This window comes from Culex quinquefasciatus, chromosome 3 (assembly GCF_015732765.1).
Source record: "Culex quinquefasciatus strain JHB chromosome 3, VPISU_Cqui_1.0_pri_paternal, whole genome shotgun sequence".
NCBI classification, from domain to species: Eukaryota; Metazoa; Arthropoda; class Insecta; order Diptera; family Culicidae; genus Culex; species Culex quinquefasciatus.
Genome location: NC_051863.1, coordinates 167,876,667 through 167,898,850, shown reverse-complemented (window position 1 = coordinate 167,898,850; position 22,184 = coordinate 167,876,667). Strand labels below are relative to the sequence as shown.

The 22,184-nt window shown below is 34.0% G+C and overlaps 1 protein-coding gene across 4 annotated transcripts; it reads right to left on the bottom strand.

Moving 5' to 3' along the window:
- Positions 1-1,150: 1,150 nt before the first annotated feature.
- LOC6042004 (ras-like GTP-binding protein RhoL) lies at positions 1,151-19,264 on the bottom strand. Of its 4 annotated transcripts, none has more exons than XM_038264137.1 (3): positions 19,110-19,264; positions 7,322-7,676; positions 1,151-1,854 (listed from the first exon to the last, which is right to left on the bottom strand). In XM_038264137.1, exons 2-3 carry the CDS (start codon positions 7,444-7,446, stop codon positions 1,407-1,409), a joined length of 573 nt encoding a protein of 190 aa, XP_038120065.1. In that variant the 5' UTR covers positions 7,447-7,676; positions 19,110-19,264; the 3' UTR covers positions 1,151-1,406. The 4 variants fall into 4 exon arrangements, with proteins under 4 accessions (XP_038120065.1, XP_038120067.1, XP_038120068.1 ...); XM_038264139.1 differs by lacking the exon at positions 19,110-19,264 and adding an exon at positions 18,511-18,791; XM_038264140.1 differs by lacking the exon at positions 19,110-19,264 and adding an exon at positions 13,341-13,548.
- Positions 19,265-22,184: the final 2,920 nt, after the last annotated feature.

Here is a 22,184-nt window from a genome sequence, read left to right as displayed (position 1 = left end):
TAATATACTTAAAAATTCAACAAATCCTATCATTCCCAAAAATATCCAAAATTCTTATAATTCATAAAATTTCTAAAATACTTAAAATCTGCAAAGTTCCTAAAATTAAAAAAAATCCTAAAATTCAAAAAATATCCTTAAATTCCTAAAATTCCTCAAAATTTTTAAATTCCTGAAAAATTCCTAAAATTACTAACATTTCTAAAATACCTCCAAATTTATTCAATTTTAAAATTCCTCTAATTTTTAAAATAACTTAAATTTTAAAAAAAATCCTTAAATTTCTTTAAGGACAAATCAATAAATAACTTAAAATTTCGATACTTTCTCAAAATTCCTTAAATTTCAAAAAATTAATGACATTCCTAGAATTACTAACATACCTAGAATTCCTCAAAATTTCTTATAAAAATATAACACCTAAAATTTATAAAATTCCCAAAAATTCCTCAAAATTTCAAAAAATCCTAAAATTGCTAAAATAATTTAAATAACTCAAATTCTTAAAATTCCTAAAAAAAATATAATTCCAAAAAAAAAACTCCCAACAATCTTGGAATTCTCAAAATTCCTAAAATTACTAAAAATTTCAAAAAATTTTCAATTTTCTAAAATACCAGCAATTTCTCAAATTTCCAAAAATCCTAAAATTTCTAAAATACCCAAAAATTCACAAAATTCCTAAAAATTCAAAAATATCTAAAATTCACCAAATTCCTCTGTATTCCAAAAAAAAGCCTGAAAAAAACCAGAAATTACTAAAAGATAGATTATTTTTTTTTGTGGTCATATTTCAGCTCAACAGTCTAACATAAGACAAAAATGAAATTCGTTATTTTTTCTTGGTTCTGATTTGTTTTAATGAAAACTTCGGACAATCGAGTTTAAGAGGGTGACAAGAAAAATGGAAAGTCTAGGAAAAAAGCAAATTCGGTTGAGGTTCAGGTTTGAACTATCTCAGCTTAATGGTTGCGGCTTTTGATTCATAAGCAAAAGGTTAAAGGATCAAATCCGGGTCGGTTACCTAGAAATTTTGAATTTTGAAATAAAAAAAATCACAACACAAGACCAGGTAAAATAGACATTTACAACAATTTTTGTTAAAATGTGTCAATTAAATGCTAGCATGGAATTTCTCACAATTTGCGGCTTGAATCGGGTGGAAAAGACGACAGCTTTATTTAAGATTTTTCCTCGCGATTTTGATCGATTAACAAGTGTGTTCGTTTGTACTTCCTAAGAAAAAAAAAAAAAAGAAAAGTAGCTTCGGCTAAACTAGTAGTTTAAAAAAAGCAGTCGGGTGAGGTAGCGTTAAACAAGTATTGTTTGTAAATAAATTTACTAAGTCAAACTAAAAGTCTCTGCATTAAATTGCCAGAAAGAAAGCCCTTCCCACCACCCCTTCCTCACATCAGCGGGCAAAACGTACAGCACTCGTCCTCCTGCTGTTCCGGAATGCCCTGGAAGCAGGCCCGGACCGCTTCCTCGATGGCCAGCTGAACGTTGACGTTATTTTTCGCCGAACTCTCCACGAACGAGTTGGCGTTAATCTTCCGCGCCAACCGTTGACCCTCCTCGGTGGTCACTTCGTTGTCCGCCTCCCGTCGCAGGTCGATTTTCGTCGCGATCAACACGATCGGAACCGGCTGTCCGGCCGTGATCTCCGGCACCCACTTGGTGGTGACGTTTTCGAACGAAATCCGGTTGTTGATGCTGTAGCAGAGCAGGAAGCAGTGAGCGCGCTTGTAAAACTGCTGCCGGATGCGGTCGTAGTCCTCCTGGCCGGCCGTGTCGTGCAGCTGGATCGTGTGCTTGCGCCCGTCCAGGACCATCTCGATGGATTCCTTGTCGTAGCTGGAATGGCGAGAGGGGATTTTTAGAGGTTTTATAACTGTGTTATAACCAAGATGTGAAAATTAATAACTTGAATATTTCGAAAAAAAAAACAAGTTTTTGACATATAAAAATTGCCAACAACTACCAAAAAACTAACTTAATTTACCTATGTGGTTGATGCTTTCTCATTTTTTACCAACAATGGATAATATTAGTGGTTTGGACACATATTTCAGCTATTTTTTTAGATCCAGAAAAATAAGTACACAGATTTAACTTAAGTTGTCATAACTCGAGACAGGGTTGCCAGATTTTCAATGTTGTGGACTCGTTGGAAAGGGGTTTCGATTACCTAACCAACGATGGGTCGGATGATGGATCCGGACATCGTTTAGGGTAGGGTAGTCATCAATGAGACACTTTTGGTTTTCAACCTTCAAAAATTTTTCTCATTTTTTCATCAGCATGTTTTAATGAGCTTTTTGTTGCATTTTCTTTCTTTTAATGTTTTCAAACATTGACCAAAATATGAGATTGATCCGACATCTACAGCCAGAGTTATTCAACTGTCTCATTGTAGACGCACTTGGCAGGAACAATGAGACAGCTGGGGAACAATGAGACACACTACGAAAATCAAGATTTTTCTTGTAAAACATCATGTTTTTGTATTGTTCCATTGCAGGTAACTTGCCTTGAACATTTTAGAGCAATTTTGCCAACAGAGCAATTCTCTGAGATTTCGGTCATTCGATTTTTTTTTTGTATTTTTTAATCCGGCTGAAACTTTATTGGTGCCTTCGGTATGCCCAAAGAAGCCATTTTGCATCATTAGTTTGTCCATATAATTTTCCATACAAATTTGGGCGTAATATTGAATGTTTGGCCCGTTTGAAATGTTAGTCTTGATTTTAAATTTTTGAAAATATTTTTTTCGAAAAGATCGGAAAATTTCACGAATGTTTTATGTTTTAACATTGTAAATCGGACCTATTGTTGCTCACGGGTCCCCCACAGACCGTTATTATAAATAAAAAATTTCCACCCAAACCAATGACTGGACATGGTTCCTGGGACCATTCTGCACCTCTGGGCCGAGTTTCAAAATATTTGCCGGCAGAAATTTCGAATACGGTCAGTTTTAGTGTTTCGAGTAGAAATTAAGGGGAAATCACATGTAAAATGCGTCGGAAAAGATCAAAGTTTCAATGTTTTAATTCCAAAACATTACTGGTCATGGTTTTAAATTGTATTAACATGTAGCAGAATGATATAAAAACGATTTACAGCACTGACTTAGCCGGATTAAGCCGAAGTTAAGTGACTTAAGTATATTATTTACAAGTTTACACCTTAATATTAAAAAAAAACTCCTACATCAAGGAATTTAAAGGATAAGGATAACTAGATAGCACAAAAATAACTTAAAATGGGGTGACTTTAAGCCAAGGGGTGACATTGTACCAATAAATGCATTAGGATTGCTTTGATAAGCTTGAATTTTTATGTTAATTTATTTATTTGTAGACGGATTAATTTGGTCTATTTATGTTCCCACAAAGCAATTTGATGATATTGCTACGCAAATCTGCTTATTCTGTTTGAATAAAGCCTGTTGATTTAAAATTTAATTAATTAAAATAAATTTAAAATCTCCTGGAATCCTCCAAATTTGAAAATTATGCTCACATTTTTCAGTTCTGAATCAATTTCTTCTGAAATCAAATAAAACAATCAAAATATTAGGAAACAAACTTTTGACGTGGCAAGCTTGTGACATAGCAATTAGAATAAACTTGTTCTTTTTTGTTTTAAATCGTTTACAAATTTCAAACTTACGAATGAAATCCGGAGACAACTCCAGCTACCATTTAGCTCTTAGCAAAAGTTGAATGGCACAACTTCCCACAGGATTAATATTTCAAACCAACCAATTATTTTTCAACATTGCAGTTATCGTCATAAAATAAAAAATAAATAAAATAAAATAACTTTTCGTAATTGGATAAAATAATGTTGATACACTCATAGTTAGGATTCAATAAAACATATTATTGATCATCAAGAACGTTCACTAATAATGTATTCATCAAAACATATCCCGCCCGGGTCCCGCCCGTGTGGATCAATCGGACCGCGCACTGGACTCACAATCCAGAGGTCGCCGGTTCGAATCCGCGGCGGGCGCTCTAAAATTCTTTGTGTAAATATGGGTATTCGGCGCCGTCGCTCCGTGCCATACTTTCATACACTTAAGAGCCCAGGGCGGCGAAGTCCTTGTAGATAAAAGGAAGACACTAGTGGTTGGTACTAGCAATGGTGGCCGACAGCTATAAAGTCAACTTCGTTTTTTCAAAACATATCCTACTTCTGGCCAATGTGAAAACACAATCAATCTTTTAACAAGCTTGGCATATCTTATGAAAACATGAAAATAGTACAGTTAAATATCAAATCAAATCAAATTGTTCGCTCTACAACAGCGATTCTCAACCTTCTTCTAGGCCGGTACCCCCTGCCATGTTAATCAAGTAGGCCCGGTATCCCCGTTGAGAATCGCTGCTCTACAACATTACCAGCCAAACTGGGGTGAGAGGCAACCACGTTTAACACTCTAACACCGAACCCGATATAGTCAAGTATGTACATGTAATGTAAGTTTTCAATGTGACTTGTGTCCTAAAACTCTTGTCGGAGTCAAACGGTAAGGCTTATGAAACTAAAGCTTTATCTATTTTATCTATTTTTTTAGTGTTTCGTACTTATTGAACTTTTTATGGCAGAGGACAACATAATCTAAGAACAAAATATTTGCAACGATTATACTTTGCAATTCAAGCTTATCGAGCTTGGTGTTAAGCTATCTGGCTATTATAAAATCGTATAATTTGGTACAATGTCACCCCTTGGCTCAAAGTCACCCCATTTTAAGTTATTTTGTGCTATCTAGTTATCCTTATCCTTTAAATTCCTTGATGTAGGAGTTTTTTTTAATATTAAGGTGTAAACTTGTAAATAATATACTTAAGTCACTTAACTTCGGCTTAATCCGGCTAAGTCAGTGCTGTAAATCGTTTTTATATCATTCTGCTACATGTTAATACAATTTAAAACCATGACCAGTAATGTTTTGGAATTAAAACATTGAAACTTTGATCTTTTCCGACGCATTTTACATGTGATTTCCCCTTAATTTCTACTCGAAACACTAAAACTGACCGTATTCGAAATTTCTGCCGGCAAATATTTTGAAACTCGGCCCAGAGGTGCAGAATGGTCCCAGGAACCATGTCCAGTCATTGGTTTGGGTGGAAATTTTTTATTTATAATAACGGTCTGTGGGGGACCCGTGTTGCTGAGATATCGACATTAGAAAATGGTGGGTTATTTGGGTGAGATTTAGAAAACATCAATTTTCCTGTTTTTTGACCTTTGCATGGCAATATCTCAGCAACTAAGGGTCGTATCAACAAAGTCCGAAAAAGCAAAATATAGAGAATTTTCTTAGCTTTTCAAAAAATTTTTTTTCAATAGTGGGCAAACTTGGGCACTATTTTTAAAAAATGAAAAACTGCGACTATTTTCAAAAAAGTCACCTAAATATGGATTTAACTTGAAAACGGTGCCCTTTATCAAAATTTTACTGAAGTACTTTTTGATTGCAAATTTGATTTTACATCGAAAAATGAAGTTGAAAAAATTTTGCGACCAATATTTCGATTTTTTGAAAAAATCAGTATTGATTAAAAAATTCATAACTCGGTCAATGATTTCTTGTACAACCTGGAAATTTCTGAAAAGTTGGCATTTTATGTCCTCTAAAACATATCAAACAATAAAAAAAATTAAAAATTGTGTTTTTTTTTGCAAATAAAATTTTAGTGACAAAAAGTTAAATAAAAAAAATCACCAATTTTTTTTTACCGTGTATCATTTTTTTCCAGTGTAGTTCGTATCCATACCTACAACTTTGCCCAAGACACCAAATCGATCAAAAAAATCCTTCAAAAGATACAGATTTTTGAATTTTCATACATCATTTTTGTATGGACAGCTGCGAAATTTGTTAGAAAAATTATATGTACAAACTAATGATGCAAAATGGCTTCTTTGGGCATACCGAGGGCACCAAAAAAGTTTCAGTCGGATTAAAAAAGTACAAAAAGTAAAATTGAAGAAAAAAGACCGATTTCGTAGAGAATTGCTCAGTTGTTATTAGATTTTTGTAAAAAGATAACTAAAATATAATTTCCCGGTATTGGGAATTTCGCAATATGATTTACAGTTATCAGGAAAATCCATATGTATGTTCACAAAAAAACTAGATTATGAGGATTGCTATGCTCGAGAGAGATATGGGAATTGAACTCAACTCTTAGAAATAATAAAAAAATATTTGAAAATAAAACATTTTATTTCATTTCTGGGGTGTTACTAAATATTTTTTAAGGTAAATTTTGGGGTCCAAAATTTTTTTGGCTTCTCTCAATAATAGTTTTTGTAATTTTTGACAAGTCAAAATTTACAGTTTGTGAATGAGAAGATTAGAGAAGCATTGGTTTATTCCAACTTGAATATCGAACATTAAACATTCATTGTTCAAAACAATTTTGAATTTTTCAAATGTTTTTTTTTTCTGATTAGTTTATATAATTTTGCTTCGATATTTAAAAGTTGAAAATTTCCCGGGAGTCTCGACCAAATTTCGCGGGAATCGAGAGGTCCAAAAATGGTCGATTACCCGGGAATTCCCGCTCGTCACCCTCTAGCTGGAATTAAATAATCAGTCAAAAAATGATTGGATAGGTAATTCAATCATAAAATATAAATGCAGTTTCAATCAGTGAATGATGCTGAATATGCCAAATAAAAGATTTGTAGACAACAACACGCTTGAAATTGTGATTTTATTGATTTTTCATCAAAAACCCTTCAGAGGGTTCACTATAGGAAAGGGGTCCACTAATGGATAACCTACCTTAAACAGTTTTGAGTTGAATAATCGATTTTTGGAAAATTAAAACTAACAACTGTTGCACACAACATTATTAAAAAACTAGGCTTTCTTCTAACAAATCAATTGACATCGAATCAGGATACCAAATGAGTAGGTACACATCGGTGTTAGTAGTAGAAAGTAGAAAACCACAATCTTTCCCATCAATATCTATGTGATGAAGCTGATGTACGTTGGTTATCACCCTGCCCTTATGTGAAATGTCCTGGCCGAGTGATCTATCGACCTCATTCCTTGCGACGTTTGGTCTTCTTATTTCAAATGAATTGAATGCAATCAAATTTCAACACACACATTCTCATCGTCCGGGTTATTGAATGTCCCTTTTGAATTGGGGTATTTCGGCAATTGCTGTACATTTTTACCGAATAAGAATTTTGTATTTTGTTGAAGCTGTACGCTTTTTCCTAAATTGAGCTTAATTTGTAACTCCCAAAACTTCCCGAAAGCAAAGTGCATCCTACTCACATCGTCGGCTGGTACACAATGCTGAACGTTTCGTCCGTGTAGGCATGCAGGAGACACGTTTTCCCCACGGTTCCGTCCCCGACCACGACGATGTTTAAAATGTCGTTCGACATCGACATGGACATGGTTTCTGGGTCCGTTTTTTTTATTCCTTGCTTTCTTTCTATCTGAATTTCTCCGCAATCACCCAGTGAGAGATCGGGTCGATGACGTTCCCTTCGGAGCGCAAGATTGGATCTTTGTGAGTTTGCTGATGTGGGTTGTGTCTCCAAGGGGAAAATAGGCGAAGAAAGCGAGAGGTTTGTTCCGATGTGGTTTTCCGGGGTCCGGGAGTCCTTTGGCTTTGGTTGTAATGCTAGAAGAATAATGGGAAACGGTGGTTTTAGAAGGTGTTGTTTGCGGTGAAGAGGGCAAAGAGAACGGGAAATTTAACTATTTTCCTTTTGCAATGGTTTAAAATTATTGAAAAGTTGGCAAACGTTAAGTTTCTTAGCTGGATAAATAGTACTTTTTTTCTTGGTTGACCAAATGTTTTTTCTTCATTTTTTGCGAAATCATTTCTCCTTGTGCGTTCAATTGATTTAGTTCAGCATGTATGATTTTATTTAATTATTGACCTAGTTTTAGACCAAATAGTAAAAAAAATCATTAAACCTCTGACAAAAGGATTTACAATGAACAACCATTTTACAATCACATTGTTCCATCATTGACCCTGATGATTCAAATATTTAAGGGGAAGAAAAGAACAAATTTGCCAGATGAATCTGTTATTGAGGCACACCAAACAAAACTAAAGCACCATGCGTCTCCTTGAGAGCTTTGTTTTATGTTCAGTTTCATGGAGGCTAAAAGCGCTATAGGCTCCGATCAAACTGTTTTTTTTTAAAGATGTGCAGCAAAATATGGTAATATTTCTAGCGAATTTTAAATAAACTGGTATGAATTTGGTAAAAATTTTCAAGATGTATTTAATGCAACAAGGGAGCAAAAGATTAGTTACGGCAATTTTCAACGTTTTCGCAAATCGACTTTTGCATTGTGTTTTTTCATTTGATGAAACATTGTTTTCGATTCCTTGGTCATTGAAAAAAAAAAATGATTTCTCGGCACAATTCTCCATACAAGGTTAGGGGCTGTTTATTGAAAAGTGCGTTGCAAATATTCAAAGTTCTGAATCTTGAGAAGAAATACTCTAATCGATTTTTCGGAAAAATAAGTACACGGAAAAAAAGCATTTTTTTGAATAATCTTTTTATCACAAAACAAAAAACGATTTGGATTAGCTTTACCCCTTTGCGTTGTTTTTTTTATTTATTGATATGTTTTATTGGAAGAAAGTTCAAACCTCGAAGCTAAAGGGTATGACGGGCGTTTTGTTTTACACCAAGTTTATAATTAAAAAAGTGATTTTACAAAAATGTGAAAAATTACACTTAGGCTGGTACAAATATTTTTAAAAGTTTTTGTCACCCCCTCAAAATTGGCCCGAAAAATCAGGAGGCAAAAAAAAAAAATTTACAATAAACTTCAAAATTTCAATGAAAATTCAAGGGCAACTAGCTGAAATCAAATTAAAATACATTCTCCTGCGTTTAAAATCATTTTTAGCATGTTTGGGTTTATTAAAAAATCTTAAGATTTTTTGAAAATTTTCGATGCAAAATCTTTTTTTTTCTATAAAATTTTTGTTTTTGTCAGATCTTAGATTTTTTGAAAACTAATGATTGCAAAACAACTGAACTAGTGTAAAATGCATTTTAAAACACTTTTTTCATTTAAATGTGAAGATTATGGCTTGTTATTTAAATTTTTATATTTTTTTATTTTTTTGCCCCCCCCTTGACCTCGGTTAGGGCCGAGGGACAAAAACTTTTTTAAATATTTGCATCGGCCTTATTTACACATTTTTGCCCATCTCTGAAAAAATAAAGTTGAACTTGTTTGAAATTTTCTCAACTTTTAGATATCTTTTTCGGTTTATGCCATACATTTGAAAAATGCATAAATCTATTATTTGGCCTTTCTGAAATGTGTGTCGTGATTTTAAAATATTTTTTTTCGAAAGGTTTTTTTTCAATAAGGTTAATGTTATTTAAAGTTTTAAAGCTGCTCATTACCTACAACTTTACCGAAGGCCCCAAATCGATCAGTTTTTTTTTCAAAACTTATTGATTTATTTCACATAAAATTTTGTTCTTGTTCATGTTTTTTTTTATGAAATACAATTAGTTATTCATCAACTTCTTATACAATTTTCAAATAACAAAAATGACAAATGTATTAAATTTTTTGAATTTTAATTTATATTTTCATATAAAATTGACAACAAAGATAAACAATATAATGTTTTTATAAATATTTTTTATTGCATCATAATGTATAAGTAAAAAAGTAAATCTTTCCCAGTTCCTGAAGGGAACACCCTTGAAGAGTATCGGGGCCGGCATTTACAAAGCGGATTCAGTGGCAGTTTCATTCTAAACTTAATGTTAACATGTTAAGGTTAATGTTAACATTCCATAGGTTGCCTCCCTAAGGTGTCGTGATAATTTTTCAACTATTTTTCAACAGTTAATAACTTGGACGAGTTCATAAACTAGGGTCAAACAGATTTCAAATTAAAAAGACAATGAAAGATAGAATTTTATCAACCCCAAGTTTCGATACCACTGGGTTTTTTAAATACATTTTTCCAAGGCTTTGTTTAATGAATTAAACAGATTTTCATGGGTTTGAAGTTAAATTAGGGTATTTGTCCCTATTTTGGGCCTAGTACCTATTTTGGGTCTTCCAAACTTAATTCAACGAAATTGAGCATTTCACCAAATCTGGCAGGAATTTGCCACTTGAGAATGATACATGCAGTCATTATCTTCATTTTGGTGGGCAAGAATAATTTACCTCCTTGATTAGAAATAAAGCAATAAAAATAGCACTCTTCACATTTTTCTTGGCAAGTCGCTAGTTGCCCATTAGGTTGAAATTTTTTACCACTTTTGCTTACCGCTTGTTGACACTCAGCGTCACGGCTTTCATCGCTCAGTACACGAATAAGAGCCGTGCCCCGAATCTCCAACCACCGGCAATGTGTTTTTTTGTGGGTTGCACAATCCCGTTGCAAAAACAATCATTAAACTGCCACCAAATCAATAAAATAACTGGTTAAAGTAACTTCGTCCATTTCGGAGAGAATGGCTCTATATTAAGCCCATTTGACACTTCTACAAATTGCGACAGTGTGTGTGTACACTTTTCACAAGTACAGTCTTTCTTGCAGAATACGGGCTTGTTGTTTGGCTACGCAACAAATGTTTAATTATGTTTAAAACTAATGTTGATTTGTGTCTTAAAACATCACTATGATTGAGCATGTTTGTCGACCGAATTTGTGCGACTGTACTGTACGAGCTGGGGCTGAACCGTACGTCAAAAAAAGTTCGCCACGTGCTTTGAGATTTCAATCAATCAGAAGGTTTATGCCATACATTTGAAAAATGCATAAATCTATTATTTGGCCTTTCTGAAATGTGTGTCGTGATTTTAAAATATTTTTTTTCGAAAGGTTTTTTTTCAATAAGGTTAATGTTATTTAAAGTTTTAAAGCTGCTCATTACCTACAACTTTACCGAAGGCCCCAAATCGATCAGTTTTTTTTTCAAAACTTATTGATTTATTTCACATAAAATTTTGTTCTTGTTCATGTTTTTTTTTATGAAATACAATTAGTTATTCATCAACTTCTTATACAATTTTCAAATAACAAAAATGACAAATGTATTAAATTTTTTGAATTTTAATTTATATTTTCATATAAAATTGACAACAAAGATAAACAATATAATGTTTTTATAAATATTTTTTTTATTGCATCATAATGTATAAGTAAAAAAAAGTAAATCTTTCCCAGTTCCTGAAGGGAACACCCTTGAAGAGTATCGGGGCCGGCATTTACAAAGCGGATTCAGTGGCAGTTTCATTCTAAACTTAATGTTAACATGTTAAGGTTAATGTTAACATTCCATAGGTTGCCTCCCTAAGGTGTCGTGATAATTTTTCAACTATTTTTCAACAGTTAATAACTTGGACGAGTTCATAAACTAGGGTCAAACAGATTTCAAATTAAAAAGACAATGAAAGATAGAATTTTATCAACCCCAAGTTTCGATACCACTGGGTTTTTTAAATACATTTTTCCAAGGCTTTGTTTAATGAATTAAACAGATTTTCATGGGTTTGAAGTTAAATTAGGGTATTTGTCCCTATTTTGGGCCTAGTACCTATTTTGGGTCTTCCAAACTTAATTCAACGAAATTGAGCATTTCACCAAATCTGGCAGGAATTTGCCACTTGAGAATGATACATGCAGTCATTATCTTCATTTTGGTGGGCAAGAATAATTTACCTCCTTGATTAGAAATAAAGCAATAAAAATAGCACTCTTCACATTTTTCTTGGCAAGTCGCTAGTTGCCCATTAGGTTGAAATTTTTTACCACTTTTGCTTACCGCTTGTTGACACTCAGCGTCACGGCTTTCATCGCTCAGTACACGAATAAGAGCCGTGCCCCGAATCTCCAACCACCGGCAATGTGTTTTTTTGTGGGTTGCACAATCCCGTTGCAAAAACAATCACTAAACTGCCATCAAATCAATAATATAACTGATTAAAGTAACTTCGTCCATTTCGGAGAGAATGGCTCTATATTAAGCCCATTTGACACTTCTACAAATTGCGACAGTGTGTGTGTACACTTTTCACAAGTCAGTCACAAGTACAGTCTTTCTTGCAGAATACGGGCTTGTTGTTTGGCTACGCAACAAATGTTTAATTATGTTTAAAACTAATGTTGATTTGTGTCTTAAAACATCACTATGATTGAGCATGTTTGTCGACCGAATTTGTGCGACTGTACTGTACGAGCTGGGGCTGAACCGTACGTCAAAAAAAGTTCGCCACGTGCTTTGAGATTTCAATCAATCAGAAGGTTTATGCCATACATTTGAAAAATGCATAAATCTATTATTTGGCCTTTCTGAAATGTGTGTCGTGATTTTAAAATATTTTTTTTCGAAAGGTTTTTTTTCAATAAGGTTAATGTTATTTAAAGTTTTAAAGCTGCTCATTACCTACAACTTTACCGAAGGCCCCAAATCGATCAGTTTTTTTTCAAAACTTATTGATTTGTTTCACATAAAATTTTGTTCTTGTTCATGTTTTTTTTTATGAAATACAATTAGTTATTCATCAACTTCTTATACAATTTTCAAATAACAAAAATGACAAATGTATTAAATTTTTTGAATTTTAATTTATATTTTCATATAAAATTGACAACAAAGATAAACAATATAATGTTTTTATAAATATTTTTTTATTGCATCATAATGTATAAGTAAAAAAAAGTAAATCTTTCCCAGTTCCTGAAGGGAACACCCTTGAAGAGTATCGGGGCCGGCATTTACAAAGCGGATTCAGTGGCAGTTTCATTCTAAACTTAATGTTAACATGTTAAGGTTAATGTTAACATTCCATAGGTTGCCTCCCTAAGGTGTCGTGATAATTTTTCAACTATTTTTCAACAGTTAATAACTTGGACGAGTTCATAAACTAGGGTCAAACAGATTTCAAATTAAAAAGACAATGAAAGATAGAATTTTATCAACCCCAAGTTTCGATACCACTGGGTTTTTTAAATACATTTTTCCAAGGCTTTGTTTAATGAATTAAACAGATTTTCATGGGTTTGAAGTTAAATTAGGGTATTTGTCCCTATTTTGGGCCTAGTACCTATTTTGGGTCTTCCAAACTTAATTCAACGAAATTGAGCATTTCACCAAATCTGGCAGGAATTTGCCACTTGAGAATGATACATGCAGTCATTATCTTCATTTTGGTGGGCAAGAATAATTTACCTCCTTGATTAGAAATAAAGCAATAAAAATAGCACTCTTCACATTTTTCTTGGCAAGTCGCTAGTTGCCCATTAGGTCGAAGATTTTTTACCACTTTTGCTTACCGCTTGTTGACACTCAGCGTCACGGCTTTCATCGCTCAGCACACGAATGAGAGCCGTCCCCCGAATCTCCAACCACCGGCAATGTGTTTTTTTTGTGGGTTGCACAATCCCGTTGCAAAAACAATCATTAAACTGCCACCAAATCAATAAAATAACTGGTTAAAGTAACTTCGTCCATTTCGGAGAGAATGGCTCTATATTCAGCCCATTTGACACTTCTACAAATTGCGACAGTGTGTGTGTACACTTTTCACAAGTCAGTCACAAGTACAGTCTTTCTTGCAGAATACGGGCTTGTTGTTTGGCTATGCAACAAATGTTTAATTATGTTTAAAACTAATGTTGATTTGTGTCTTAAACCATCACTATGATTGAGCATGTTTGTCGACCGAATTTGTGCGGCTGTACTGTACGAGCTGGGGCTGAACCGTACGTCAAAAAAAGTTCGCCACGTGCTTCGAGATTTCAACCAATCAGAAGGTAGGCCGAAAATATACACAAAGAAGGTCGTATGCTAGAAGCAATATCCCCAAAATAGGGACAAAAAATGTTTTAGCTTCTCTCGGGCTTATACAGAAATATAAGGTATTTTCGGCAAAAATGTGTTGAAGTAAGAGCATTAGCATTAAAAAACCAACCTGTTCATGGAATACAAGCAAGGCTGCCTATAGCAGCCTCTGAGAATACATCAAATTAAAAGTGCGCTCGGCTTAGTAGGCCCAAAATAGGGACAAATACCCTATTTGTGTTTTAGCTGATATTTTCAAACTTTGAAAATTATTGGTAACACTTTTTTTCTAGCAATATTCTAATTTTTTTCAGCTTTATTGTTGGCAATTCTGCATCCTCATTTCTTTAGATTATTTGTATTATTTTATTTTTTTCTTCAAAAAATAACCGGATTAATAAAAATTCGGTTTAAGTTTTTTTTTGTTATTTTTTAGCCCACAATTATCGTTTTAGCCCTCCTCGCCTGACTGAGGAAAAGCTATAAAAAATAAACTTCCTAGGAAGTTAATCCTAATGCCACCTTTACGTATACATATCGACTCAGATTCAAATTCTGAGCAAATGTCTGTGTTGATATGGGTAGGTATGTGGACAAAAAATTGTCACTCGATTTTCTTAGAGAGCCTATATGGAGAGGCGAAATGTGACTCTCAGGGTTCCAATCGAACTGCCAAATCGGGGTTCCAATCGAACAGCAAGACCACGCAAGAACAAGATCAGAATCAATTTAAAACAGTTTTAGGCAGATAAATTAGTTTAATAACATTCACAAACATTGTAAAACTGTTGTTTTTTATTAAAATGATAGTTTTGGTTAAGTTTGTGCTAGTTCGGTACAAGAAACGTGCCAGCACCAAAAAACACAACAAGTTTTTCAATCTTAAATTTGAATGACTTTGATTGTTTAAAATTTCTCCCAGAACATTTTATTTCCCTATGTAGGTCCCTAGATTTCTTCCGGTCTGGATGAACGGATTTTTATCGTTTTTGTCTAGAGCGTCCAATTTTCCGTCCCGGGAAAAAATTTCCCGGGAATTCCCGGGATTTCCCGGAAAAAAATATTTCCCGTTTCCCGGGAAATTTGTAAATTTCCCGGGAATTCCCGAAATACAAGCAGAAGTATACATTTTCCTACATTGTTGGCAGCAATGTTTTGAAATTATACAAAAAATAAAAATTGGAGAACCTGATTTGATTTTATTTATTTCCATCTACTGTTCATATTGAACTAATCAGCTTGTCTGTATATTTCATGTCAAGGTTTAATTTAGATTATATTTATTTCTGAAGCATTCACCACTAGGAATATTAATTTGCTTATATGTTGGACAACAAAACTCATGCTGTTGTGGAATGAATATAAACTATTTTATTTATGACAACCTTTTTTAATGTTTTTTTTTGTAATATCATTTGAAAATAAGATATTTACATCTTCCAGCCAAGATCAACATTGAGATTTTTTTGACTTTTTTTTACCTTGAACATGTTGGATGGAAATTGAACTGATATAATCAAATTTTTGAAAAGGTTTGTGTGAGAAGAATTTGTCTCTAAGTATTCGAGAAATTACATAATGAAGTTATAAATGTATGAAGCACGTGATCTACCAAAATAAATACTCAAAGTTATTTTAATCTTATTGATTTATAAGGCTGAAAACCATATAACTAAAATCATGTCAAAAAACCATGAAAAACCATTAAAAACAGCTTCGTATCAAATTTGCAAGTTAAGAAATAGTGTTTCAAGTTAAAAAGCGCTAGAAATTAGATTTTTAAGGTAAATTCAATGGTTATTTATTTATCACAAGTTGCATTTTTTTGGTTTTTCTATTTTAACTTTATGGTCACTGAGACAAATTTAAAAGCAATTTTATAGTTGTGGAGCATAGATTTTCACTATCAAAACACTTTGTTTTTCAAAAATTCTTCTTAACAAAAATAATAACAATATTTTCTTCCATTTGAGACGATTTGAAAGATTCAAAAATAAGAAATTTCTTATATTTTCTCAAAGTTGTATGATTTTTTACAAGCAGTCAAGCCATTAATTGATCATCACACTCATTTTGACCATTAAAGTTGCTGTTCTATACAATTTCGTTGCAAAAGATTAATCAGAAACAGGATAAGAATAATTTTCGTTAAATTTCAAATTTCCCTGGAATTCCCGGGATTTCCCGGGAAATTTGTTGAAAATTTCCCGTTTCCCGGGAATTTTGTAATCCTGGGAAATTGGACGCTCTATTTTTGTCTCATTCTCATTCTCATAAATCTTTATTTAAAGTCTACAAGTTAAATAGTTCAAAAGGCATTCTGAAAAAAAATCTACAAACTGACATGGCGGGCGCCGTTGGTGGCCAATGACTGTTACCTATTCGCAACTGATCTAGTTTTGGCAATCATGGTGTTTTATCTTTTCAGCGCATTCATACATGTTGTTGATAAGGGAAACACCACTAGATCGTCGGAGCCTATGATTAGTAGTGCTGAAAGGATATTACGGTTCTGTTCAGCAACGGAGAAGGACAACCATGGGTGGTCTCTCATGCTCATGCTCATTCTCATTCTCATAAATCTTTATTTAAAGTCTACGAGTTAAGTTGTTCAAAAGGTATTCTGAAAAAAATAAAACGATTTAGGCTATATATTTTCAGAAAGATATTGAAAATTCCTTTAAAACGAGTACAGAAAATTGAAGATCTGACAATCCTATCCAAAGTTATAAGCTCTTATGTGTTATTAATGCACTTTTTGAATGTTGGTAAACTATCTGAGAACAGTTCTCCGTTATAAAAATTTCGATGTTTTGCCTTCCTCACTGAGGTAAGGCTATAATCCTGCTCTAAAAATGAACTTCGTATAAAAACGTCGTAGACCCACCTTCATGTATACATATCGACTCAGAATCTAAAACTGAACAAATGTCTGTGTGTATGTGTGTGTGTATGTGTGTGTGTATGTATGTATGTGACCAACAAACTAGCTCATGTTTCTCGGCACTAGCTGAACCGATTTGACCCGAACTTGTTGCATTCGACTTGGTTTAGGGTCCCATAGATCGAGTTTTATACAGATTGAAGTTCCGATAAGTAGTTCATAAGTTATGTATAAAAATGTGTTTTCACATATATTTGGATCTCACTTAAATGTATGTAAACTATGTCCGGGTCCATTATCCGACCCATCGTTGGTTAGGTTATCAAAATACCTTTCCAACGAGTCCAAAACATTGAAGATCTGGCAACCCTGTCTCGAGATATGGCCACTTAAGTGATATTGATATACTTTTCTGAAGCCGGATCTCACTTAAATGTATGTAAACTATGTCCGGGTCCATCATCCGACCCATCGTTGGTTAGATTGTCAAAAGACCTTTCCAACGAGTCTAAAACATTGAAGATCTGGCAACCCTGTCTCGAGATATGGCCCCTTAAGTGATATTGATGTACTTTTTTTGTAGCCGGATCTCACTTAAATGTATGTAAACTATGTCCGGCTCCACTATCCGACCCAACGTTGGTTAGGTTATCAAAAGACCTTTCCAACAAGTGCAAAACATTGAAGATCTGGCAACCCTGTCTCGAGATATGGCATCTTAAGTGATATCGATGTACTTTTTTGAAGCCGGATCTCACTTAAATGTATGTAAACTATGTCCGGATCCATCATTCGACCCGACGTTGGTTAGGTTATCAAAAAACCTTTCCAACGAGCCCAAAACATTGAAGATCTGACAACCCTGTCTCGAGATATGGCCACTTAAGTGATATCGATGTACTTTTTGGAAGCCGGATCTAAAAAATAGATGAAACTTGTGTACAGCCATTGTTGTGAGGAAGGCTCCAACCACATAGGTGGGTTAAGTTAGTTTTTAAAATTGTTTTTGCGGCAGGTGTATCATTTTTTGACTCATAGTCTTCCCACTGACAGTACTGTATTGCTGTCTAACAAATAAGCAAGATCTATTTCCAGGTGTGAAAGCTTCAATGTTATCTGAAATAAATCTTAACATGAAATTTTCAGACGGTAATAACAAAATTCATGCCATTTCAATAACAAATACTGTTAAAATAACAGAAAGTATTATTGAATCTTCTTGAAAAATCCATTTTTGTATAAGAGTTTGATAACAAAAATGTCGTTGTTCAATATGAACAGTAAATTGAATTAAATTTCGGGAATTTCCGGAAAGTTTACAAATTTCCCGAGCAACAGGAAATATTTTTTTCGAGAAAACCCGAGAATTCCCGGAAAAAATCGAAAAATTGGACGCTCTAGTTGGGCACCCCTGCTTTAGACAGTTTTTTTTTATTCCAAGGAGCTTCGCGTCCACCATCCAATTCTAAACCTCTTTGTGAATCACTGATCTACAATACAACCACTTTTGTCATTTTCTCGCAATATGGTAAAAATTGCTGTTCCCATCGATTTCCACTAAACATAAACTGGTCGTTACACTTTCAAAGCATCGTCTTACTGAAGCAAATCCAGATTGTCAAACTTCAAAGCTCCGTTCAGTAATGGCACACATTCATGTCCGGAAATTGCACCGAATTCGGCTATGCTTTCTCACAGGGTCTAGGACCTAGACTCTAGGTCCACGAAACGCCTCTGTGCTAGAACTCTGCATAGCGCTGCTTAACCATATTACTCACTTTAGTCCCAGTCAGTTTTGCTTTCTGTTTGCACTAAACCACACACATCGTACACCACTTGGACACATCCATCGCCGCTGCGAAGCGTTCCGCAGACTTCCAGACTCTGACGGTGTGTGTCCTTTTGTTGTATCAACTGAAGGAAAAGCCGCTTTTCTCGGTTCGTTAGCTACACCCGACACAGAGCGCTCTGCCTTCACAGAACGTCCTGAACTCGACTCGAGAACTATAGGAAGACGACGGACGTTTAACAAGCTTCTCCTGCAGTTCCTGGATTGTGGTATAACTAATATTAGCACACACAGACCCAGATCTAGACCCAGTTTACTGAGGAGAAAACGCACACAAAACGCTTCACTTCATTCATCGAACGGCGTAACGGCATCTGTGTTTGTTGGGATGTACGTGTGTGTGCCACAGGCCACACAATCAACTGTAATCGAACGGTCTGATAAGCTCCGATAGCAGCAGCAGCAGCAGCAGAGTTTGTTGTGTGCCTTTTATCCACATGTAGAGCGTTGTGTAGTCTTAATCACCACTCTCTCTCTCTCTTCATTCTAACTAAGAGCATCACACAAAACCAACCAAGGTAAACTCACCTGAGCCAAGTACAGCCAGGCACAGCAGCCGACCTTAACCAAACTCTAATGAGTTGAATGATTTGTTGGTACAACTTTGCTCAATACCGCAGGTTGAAGAGTGGAAGAACACTGAATGACTGACGGAGTGGAGTCGTCGTTGCACATACCGCCAAGGAATTTTCACTCATTTATCAGCAGAATTTCTGTGTGATGTAAATGTGTGTGTGTGTTTGTGGTTACACAGTTTATCTTATCGTAACAGACGCATCGCAATCCATTATCAGCCCGGTACTTGAAAGAAGATGGTTGTGTACCTCGGCTGTTGTTGATTCACAATTGGATGCTTTTGTGTAATCAATTGAATGGTGAGTTGATTTGAATTGGCAGTAAATCATGTGCTGGAATTCTTGGAAATTGTCAAAGACGAAGTTTTGAATCAATTTGGTAATGAAGTCACTTCCTAAAATTAACATTTGAATGTTTCAACTAGCTTAGCATTGCATAGCATTCCGGGTTCTTGAATCATTTTAATCTCCTAATTTTGCATTTTTGTTTGGTATGCCAAAAGGAGCCATTTTTCATCATCTTTTCGTCCATACAACTCTTCATACAAATTTGAGGGGTACACTGTCGGATTTTTCGATAATCGTCTTATCCAGATCTTGACTAAAACTTTGATAAAGCAAGTTTCTTAAAACAGTGGTTCTCAACCTTAATTGATCCATTCCCCTCTTGGTTAAATTTCAGGGACATCATCCAAGAATTAAAAAAATGGTGGTATTATTCAGAACAATTTCACGGATTTTTCTATTATTTTCGATAAACTTTTTTGAGTTTTCGTTTTTGTCAGCTATATTTTTGACACACCTGCAAAGAAGAAATGTAAAGAAATAAAAAATGCTGTTGTATCTTATCACAGACATTTAACATTGAAAATCAGACCATTAGTTGCTGAGATATAGGCATTAGAAAATAGTGGGTTGTTTGGGTGAGAAAAGGTCAATTGTCCTGTTTTTAAACCATTGCATGGCAAAATCTCAGCAACTAAGGGTCGTATTTACAAAGTTATAAAAAGAAAGAAATAGAAATTTTTCTCAGCTGTAACAATATTTTTTTCAGAATTGGGCAAACATGGGCTATAACTTGAAAACGGTGCACGTTATCAAAATTTCACCAAAGTACTTTTTGATTGCAAATTCGATTTTACATCGAAAATTGTTGCCATCAATATTTTGTAAAAACGGAAATTTTGAGTATTTTTTCGAAAATACGTAGCTTGTGAAAATTTGGAATATTTTCAAAAAAAAGTTGTTATTACATTCGAAATGTATGAAAAAATCCTGATCCTGATACCCATATTGTAAAAACTGAAATTTTGAGTTTTTTAAATACACGTTGTTTTCTGAAAATTTTGAAAATTTTCAAAATATGTTGTTATTACATTCGAAATTTATCAAAAAATCCAGATCATTTGATACCCCTATTGTAAAAACTGAAATTCTGAGTATTTTTTTTTCGAAAATACGTTGTTTTGTGAAAATTTCGAGTGCTTTAAAAAATATTATTTTACATTCGAAATGTATGAAAAAATTCCAATCATTTGATACCCATATTGCAATAACAATAATTTTGAGTTTTTTTTTTCAAAAAACATTGCATTTACAAAATTCAGGAAAAATACGTATTTTGTGAAAATTATACTTTTAATGGATAGCTGACATCATTCCGATTCCAAAACACTATATTTTTTTTGAATTTTGCATGATTTTTCATACGATTAAGTGTGAGCAAATATCTACGAAATCGGCCGATTTCGACCATTTTTATTTTTTGTATTTTTTTATTTGACTTAAACTTTGTTGGGCCTTCCTTATGACCAAATAAGCTATTTTGCGTCATTGGTTCACCCATACAAGTCTCCATACAATTTTGGCTGCTGTCCATACAAAAATGGTATGTAAATATTCAAACAGCTGTAACTTTTGAGTGAATTTTCTGATCAATTTGGTGTCTTCGGCAAAGTTGTAGGTGTTGTTGAGGACTTTTGAGAAACAATAGGTACACGGAAAAAAAAAATGCAGATTTTTTTTATCAACTTTTTTTCACTAAAACTCAAGTACGTATTTTTTTTATTTTCGAGATTTTTTGATATGTTTTAGGGGACAAAAATCCGTAAGTTTTGAGCCATAGAGAATCATGGTTAAAAAATTTGCCACCGAGTTATGAATTTTTGAAAAAAACAGTGGTTTTTGGAAAAAAACGAAGTTTTATGCAAAAACAAGTTTGACATTTTTAATGCAAAATTGAATTAGCAATCGAAAAGTACTTTACAGATTTTTTGATATAGGGCTCCGTTTTCAAGTTATAGCCACCAAAAGTTTGATTTTAGCGAAATATTTGCAGTTTTTCAATTTTTAAAAATAGTGACCATAAGTGACCGTTCCAATTTTTTTTTGAGAGGTGCAGAAAATTTGCTATAAAATTGTCTAAGAGACATTGAAGATTGGACCTCGGGTTGCTGAGATAGAGCCGCTTTAAGAAAAAGAAACACGAAAATTTAAGTTTTCTTAATCTCACCAAAATAACCCACCATTTTCTAATGACGATATCTCAGCAACTAATGGTCCGATTATCAATGTAAAAACAAGGGCCAAGCATTGAATATTACTCCCATTTAAAATGCTAGTCTTGATTTAAAAAAAATCAAAATATTTTTTTCGAAAAGATCGGAAAATTTCACGAATGTTTCATGTTTTAACATTGAAAATCGGACCATTATTTGCTGAGATATGGTCATTAGAAAATGGTGGGTTATTTTGGTGAGATTAAAGGTAAGAACAAGATTGTCCGTCAGGCCTTGACGCAAACGCAAAATTCTGCGCCTGTCATCATAGCCTGTCAGTCATCGACCATTCAACAAAGCAACCCATGTAGATTGTTCGACTGACAGTTGATGGAAATATCGAACTGGCACAGCGTTCTGCGTTCACCACTGCGTCGAACGGACAATCTTGTTCTTAGCTTAAGAAAACTTCAATTTTCGTGTTTCTTTTTTCTCTTTTTTAGAAATGGTCACTCGCTAAAATCAAACTT